Below are 6,936 nucleotides of genomic sequence, written 5' to 3'. Positions count from 1 at the left end.
ACGACGCAAGCGGGCGGGGCCCGGGCAAGAGCACGCCGGGAGTTGTAGTTGCCGCCCGACGGGGCCCAGTGAGGCCCGGAGCTCGGCCCGGCTGCGGGAAGCACGGATGATTGGCCATTCCCGCACAGCGGCACCGAGCGGGGAGGGAGAGAGGCAGCCTTGGCACCAAGTTCCCGCTCCGAGGGCCGTCATCCACTCAGCCCCTCCACCCAACATCCACACCACACAGGAGGCGAAATTCAAGCAATTTTATTCTACGAAAATACAAAGTTCTGGAATAAAAGAAATTGTTTCTGAGGCATTTAGTGCACAGAAATAATGTTTTTAGCGATGTTTTCTATCGGCATTGACCCTGTGATCTCTTTCACACGAGCACCACACTCTACAAATTTCAGATTTATCTCATATACAACTCCCCAGGCCATGTACACTTGGAAACAGAGGTTCTGGCCCTGAACAACCCCTTTAAAAGAGACAACACACCTCTTCCTCTACCCAATGGAATTCTGCTAAAAGCTGAGCATCAAACTAACAGTGCAGCAAAACAATAAATTAGAAATTTAATAAAATAAAGTTCTCTAGAGCTGGACATTGGTTGACTGAATGAGCGAGGAAGAAGGGAAATGTTCCGTGAGGACAGCTCATGCTCCAGACTTTGCTTCTTCCTAGACAAGGTCATTTCAAAATCTGGAATTCCTTGTGCTCCAGCACCTCGATCTTCTTCTCATTGCTGAATTCTGCTCGGCTGATACGAGACTGGGGACTTCCTATCTTCCTGAGCCATTCTTGCAGCTCCCGCACCCTGACAATTGGACCCTGGATTTGCCCTTGAACGGTGCCGTGGCTGGTATTTTGGACCCAGCCAACAAGCCCCAGTCTCTTAGCCTCCGCCTGAGAAGACAATGCAGAGCAAAATGAGGTTAATCCAAACTGTAAGAGAGCAAGAGAACAACATTCACATACAGGAGCCAATTTTCCCGTGGCTCAGGCAGCAGGAAAGCAGCAGAGGATTCACTCGACTATTCAATATACTCTTTCACGCGAAAAACTGGGGCTGAAACTCATTCTTCAGTCATGCTTACATAACCGGGCCGGGCTGCCAGCAGCACCGCGATGCCAGCCCCCTTCAGCAGCAGCCGGAGCTCAGCCCTTGGCCGCAGCCACGACCCCGCCCGCCCGCCCGCGGCTCGGCCCCTCCAAGGCGCCCACAGCGGGCTGACAGCGGGCACGGCGCACGCCGGCAGGCAGGGCAGCCCGCCCGCGGGGACCGCGGCACGCACCTGGGTGTACTTGCGAAAGAACACGCCCTGCACCTTGCCGTACACCTCGTAGTTCACGGACACCAAGCCCTCGCCGTCCGCCATGGCGGCACCGCCACCTCCCCCCGGCTCGCCCGGCTGCAGCGGCCGCCGCGCGCCCCGCCGCGCCCGAGCCGCGTGGGGCCGCCGGGGGCGGGGCCTCCCTCCTGCGGCCAATGAAGAGCCGCGGCGGCGGAGGGCCGGCCCCTCGGTCACCGCCTCACGGAAAATGCGTGCCGACCGCTCGCGGGTAATACTGATGCCTTAAGTTTTAACTTTCACGGGTTTTAGATCCTGTGCTGCCTAAGGGTGTAGTTCTGAGCCTCATATTAAGTGCTAATAAGCTCTCTTAGCAGAGTAGGTAGACGAAACAAATTCTTTTCCTGCTGAAGACCAAGGACAACGAGTACAAGTTTCAGGCCCAAAAGCGTAAACAACGGTGGACTGAAGAAAACAAGAAGGATGAGGCTTCACAACCCCAAGCTGTAATTGGACAATTAAACCCCAATATGCAAATAGACCAAAACTTATAAAAGTGTAAGAGCTCGTGACGGTTTGTCCATTTTGGGACCATTTCAAGTCCACCCTGGGTGTAGCCCTGGTCAGGCTCTTGTGCTGCCAAAGCGGATCCTAGAGGCCTTTCAATAAATATCTCCTTTATGCTCTGGCTCCGTCCAGTCTCTGTTCCAGGTCAGCCTCCCCAAGGCGTCGCCACCTCTGGGGCCGCCTCGTGAATAACGCATCAGCACCGCCCCCGGGCGCCGCTCGTGCCGCGGCGGAACGGGCGCGGGGCCGGCCGCGAGCCCGGGGCGCGCGCCCACCGGAGCGGCGCCGGCCTCCCGGCAACGGCCGCCAGCAGCGCGCGGGGCGGCGAGCGGGCACGGCTCCGCGCCGGGGCCCGGGAGCGGCGGCGGCAGCCGCAGGAGGGGTCGGGTTTCTCGGCCGTAAGCAGCGTGTGGCGACGCAGCTTCCGAGGAGGGAGAGGCCGGCGGAGCGCCGGGCGCAGCCCCGCAGGTAACCCCGCTCGGCCCGCGGCGTGAGCACCCGACACACCTCGGGGGATGTGGTGGAACGAGCCGCAGGAAGATTGTGCCGAGCTTGGTTGGACTCCTGCATGTCAGATCTGTGTGACACGGTGATGGATCACACTGCCAGAACTGAAGGGACACGTTATGGGAAACCGCCTGGGGAGTATAACAATTCCTCTGTCGTTGCGGTATATTTCTGCTGCTACCATGATAAGGCAGGGCTCAGATAGAAAGAGAAATAAAAGTGTGTCTTATTTCTGGCCGTATAAACGGTTGGGACTAGAAGAGGCAGCATGGGAGCTCCCTAGATGGAAGGAATGTAAAGATTTACAGAAAGCAGAAAAGTTACAAAACCTTTACGAATACTTATTATAACCTTTTTCTACAGCCTCCATGCATAAACTGTTAGGAGCAGATTTGTCCAGTTTTGGGCAAAATTGTCTGTAATGGCTTTGCTTCTAACCTCAGGCTCTTTCTCAGGCACTGAATGGCCTTTCTTCCACCAGTGGCTCCTGTGGTGGCACCTACTAAGTTTTCTCCTGGTTCCCAGCTGAAACACCAGAAGAACAACTTTCAGCATGGATTCATACTTGACAAAGAGGAGAGTTTAAAAGATCTCTATGCACGAAAGAACCAAAGATATTCCTGTTCTATGTCTGTAGAAAGCACTCAGGACAAGCCCAGGCGTGGAGGCTTCTGGTCAGGTGGACTAGAGAGCAAGTATCTCATCAGCCAGGCCTGTACTCTGTCAGCTAAATCATTAGGCCGACATAAAGAAGGAGTGGACCGTGCATATCCCCTGCAACCAATTTCTCACCAGAAGAGGGCAAGAGCTCCATTGCTCAACACTGGAAGTTCCCCATACACGAAGGAAGCTCCAAATAGTAGATCAAGCTCAATAAGCAAAGGGATGGTTCCAGCAGGGAGGTCTCAAATAGCTGCAGTGCTCTGCCCCTGGACAGGAGAGCCAGAACCATCAGCTCCCCATCTATGCAGGAGGGAGCTGGCATACATCCTAAAGCTGGAGGCAGATAGAAGGAACATAGAAGAGGCAATTCAAAAGAAAAAGGCCCTTCTTGGAGAGAAGCTAAAGAGGACAGAGGAGACACTTAGGAGGATTCAAAGAGAGAAGGAGCTTATGAAGGTAGAGGAGAGAAGAGAAAGTGAAGTGGAGAGGACCCATGAGCAAAAGGCCACAAGGCACCCTGAAGAGAAAATTTTCAGAGCTGCAGACAGGCCAGGTGTTGGGATCTTCAGTGGGCCACACTCTGCAGAGAACACTATTCCCAAGCCTGGCACCACTCCCCACCCCCAAGAGCTGGCTGTGGAGAAACTCAAGGAGTGGTTGGTGGCTGCAAAATACAACAAAACAAACAACAGCAAAATACAAGACAACATAACCATGGAGCATTTAGCTTCTCATTCAAAACTGGCCCCAAAGCATAGCCTTTCTCTCTCTGGGCTCTCAGGCCCAGATTCTGTTGACCACCCATCTGCAGAGATGCTACACGCACAGGCCTCCAGTGCTGCAGAGCAGGAGGGGTTTGGACAGTGCAGCTTCTGCAAACGTAAGTTTCTCTGCATGAGGCTTGAGAAACACATGAGTATCTGTGGCAAGAACCAAGACTCCAAGAGGAAAGTGTTTGACTCCAGAAAGGCCAGAGCTAGGGGAACAGAACTGGAACAGTATCAGCAGCGGAAGATCTCAAGGAGTCCTCAGGTAATGTGCAGTCCCTTTGCCTACCTGGATCCATGTCTACTGTTCACACTCCTTCCACTTCAACATCTGAGATACAAACACCTTCCCATGTAAATGGGGCTAAGGGATATAGTACAGCTATTGCCTCTGAAAGGTTCTTGCCAAATGGATAAGTAGATCCATTTAAAATCTCAGAGATGGAGGCAGGAGTCCAGATTTGGCTTTATAATGTGTCAAGGGTGTACTCCTGGAGAAAGCTCACTTCCTTGCTGAGCTAGGATGCAGAATGTTTCTGCTGCAGTAAAGTTCTGTGACATCAGGGGTTGAAGGGAACTGACTGAAAATCCAGACAATAACATGGTCTGTTAAAATGAAGGCAGTGGAGACATGCAGCTCTGTTCCTGCAAAGCAGATGTAGCAACCCCCTGTAGTTCCTTGGCCCTACTGCTTGCTTTTCTGGTTATCCTCAAGCTCTTTCTAAATACTGATGTTTCCATCAGTATTTCCTTTACATCCTCCTTTGTGCTGGTCTTTCTGATTCCCTCTGTAGCACTCAGCTTCTCAGGCTTGGTTTTATGTCAACAGGGAATGCACAGGGTCCGGTGACATGGGTTGGGCTCTGAGCGTAGGTTTGAGAATGGAGGCTGATGGTGGTCCCAGTTGCCCTGACTGCCTTTCCCTTCTGCAGAGTAAAACACCACCCAGAAAGAACAACTGGAAACAGAAGCACGAGGCTCTCATCCACATCATGTCGCAGGCCCGCCAGGTGCAGCAAACCCTTGCGAAGGGGAGGAAGGTGTCTGACCTGCCCCCACTGCCTCCCATCGAAAATCCAGACTATGTTGCCTGCACCTACTGCGGACGCAAGTTTGCTCCCCAGGTAGCTGAGAGACATATTCCCAAATGCAAAAACATAAAGAACAGGCCCCCACCTCCACCACAGAGGAGGCGCTGATGAGGCAGTACCCAACTGTGACTGCCTGCCTGGGTTTTGCCAGATGCCCAGCTATAGACATTTGTGTTTTCTCTAGTCTCAACATTGGCTGCAAGCTTGTATGTACAGCAAGTGAACAGCTCAGGATGAATAAGCTGAATAATGGAGCTTGTATACTTTGACTTGCACCCTAGGTTGCCCCACAAAATATGCCCCTTTCCCCAGCATAAGAAGCTCAGGATCAGCACTTCCAGGGGTTAGAAAAGCTGGCAATAAAAGGCACCTTCTGTTTGAATCCCTATGCCAATTCATGTGCATAGAACAACAAGGATACTCTGCAATCAGTCAGGCCCTCGAGGCAACAGAACAACCACTGCAATCAGATTTAATATTTTAAAAAATGGAGTTTTCTTGCAGGCCAAGTTGCTAGGAACCCCTAAAAAACAAAGCTTGCACCCTTCCTTAAGTCATCTGCTTATATTCATCTTGGTTGCGGCAAGGGTAGGGAATTATGACAAAAACATATCCCTTCTTTTGTTTTCTTCTCAAGATGTTATTTTTCTAGACTCTGATTATTAAATATATTAAACTAGTTCTCTTGTGTAAAAGTTATTTTAAATAACTTAACACAGAGTGGTCTGTGTTTAAATACCAGTCTCGGACTGGTCTCTGTACTCACAGTAAGAATGACTACTTTGTATGAGAAAGTTGCAACAAGAAGTGAACAAGGAATAAAAGAACGTCAGCAGCTCCTTTTACAAGTCCTCTGGTAGCAAAAGCAGCAGCTCATGGGAACCTAGGGAAAGATCTAAACCAACTAAATTAACCTGGAATAGTCAGAAGCTGAATATGAAGAAATACTCCAGCTTTCAATGAGTGAACCTGACTCCTGAAAGAGATTGAAGAACTTCCATAGATATGTCCTATAGATACATGAGCAGAAATCTCAACCCCTTGGCACATCCTGGAAAAGCATGAAGGTCCCAGAAAGGATCATTGCTGCACTGTGCCAGCCAACAATGCATGTACAAACCTGAAAGAAAAAGCAGACTCAAAAGAAGGGAAAATAATTTACTGCATTCAAACTGATCGGAGAAACAAAAGCAATGCTTTAACTTCAGGGTTTCGAAAAACAGGATAGCAAGAGGTGACAAGAGGTAAGAAAGGAGTTAACTGAAAACCTTTATGCCAGCCTCCTTGAATTCATGAAAGGTGTAAGTGATTTGAACACACTAGCTAAAAAAATTCAGCACCACTGCCTGTCTCCTAATATTAACTGTTTCCCTTGCACTGTATTTTATTGACAATATTTAGTGGAGCCTAAAGGTCAGCAGTGTAAATGGTGACATGTAGATACACACAGAAAAGCATTTGATGCTGTAAAATAAACCCACATGTGGGGGATTTCTCATAACTGACAGGCAAATGGCTAACACAGATTGAAAAGATTGAAACTGTAGATTAAACAAAAATAATTAAAATTAAATTGCCAGGCTTCATTTGTTACCTGTTTTGGAGCTAACCTGGGCAGTTCACCCCCTCGCTATTGTTTCAGTATCCAGAGAGAATCTAATAACTGGTTTGAAACTTAGTTACACATTAGACAAAGTATCAGGCTCAGCACAGAGATTTAGGGTGCTGCTTTGCTATCATGGTTAGTTATCCCGATGCTACTCAAGCTGTGTTATTCTTGCCAGCTCAGCTTCTTCATTTGCTCCTGCAAGTACAATTCCCCTCTCAGAGACATGCTGCATTTTCAGCATCCAAATCTCTAGTGAATTTTAAGTCTTTAACTCTGCTTTGCCTGTCAAGATATTACACAATTCAATAAAAGTTCTGATAAAAGTGGCAGGCTATAAGTACAGTGTGCAGGAACAGTTGGCTGAGCAGGTGTCAGGCAGGTTCTCCCTTCTGTAGGCCTTATTGATCAGTGAAGATCTTCTGAGAGAAACGGGTACTTCTTCCCTTTAAGCCTCT

At 49.7% G+C, this 6,936-nt stretch overlaps 2 protein-coding genes across 2 annotated transcripts; one reads left to right on the top strand and one right to left on the bottom strand.

Annotated features, from left to right (window-relative positions):
- Positions 1–233: 233 nt before the first annotated feature.
- On the bottom strand, positions 234–1,437 carry ACYP1 (acylphosphatase 1). The gene is made up of 2 exons (XM_040068429.2): positions 1,281–1,437; positions 234–891 (listed from the first exon to the last, which is right to left on the bottom strand). Exons 1-2 carry the CDS (start codon positions 1,362–1,364, stop codon positions 676–678), a joined length of 300 nt encoding a protein of 99 aa, XP_039924363.1. The 5' UTR covers positions 1,365–1,437; the 3' UTR covers positions 234–675.
- Positions 1,438–2,324: 887 nt separating this feature from the next.
- ZC2HC1C (zinc finger C2HC-type containing 1C) lies at positions 2,325–6,069 on the top strand. The gene is made up of 2 exons (XM_040067026.2): positions 2,325–4,046; positions 4,714–6,069. Exons 1-2 carry the CDS (start codon positions 2,814–2,816, stop codon positions 4,978–4,980), a joined length of 1,500 nt encoding a protein of 499 aa, XP_039922960.1. The 5' UTR covers positions 2,325–2,813; the 3' UTR covers positions 4,981–6,069.
- Positions 6,070–6,936: the final 867 nt, after the last annotated feature.

This window comes from Hirundo rustica, chromosome 6 (assembly GCF_015227805.2).
Source record: "Hirundo rustica isolate bHirRus1 chromosome 6, bHirRus1.pri.v3, whole genome shotgun sequence".
Lineage (NCBI taxonomy): Eukaryota > Metazoa > Chordata > Aves > Passeriformes > Hirundinidae > Hirundo > Hirundo rustica.
Note: the sequence above shows the minus strand (reverse complement) of the source record. Positions and strands in the feature narration are given on the sequence as shown.

What these genes read in the sequence shown, in the direction of transcription:
- ACYP1 (XM_040068429.2), bottom strand. Translation starts at nt 1,364, where the DNA reads ATGGCGGACGGCGAGGGCTTGGTGTCCGTGAACTACGAGGTGTACGGC. An exon ending in TCTTTCGCAAGTACACCCAG is followed by an intron (nt 892 to 1,280) that starts GTGCGTGCCGCG and finishes TTGTCTTCTCAG; the next exon opens with GCGGAGGCTAAGAGACTGGG.
- ZC2HC1C (XM_040067026.2), top strand. Translation starts at nt 2,814, where the DNA reads ATGGCCTTTCTTCCACCAGTGGCTCCTGTGGTGGCACCTACTAAGTTT. An exon ending in AGATCTCAAGGAGTCCTCAG is followed by an intron (nt 4,047 to 4,713) that starts GTAATGTGCAGT and finishes TCCCTTCTGCAG; the next exon opens with AGTAAAACACCACCCAGAAA.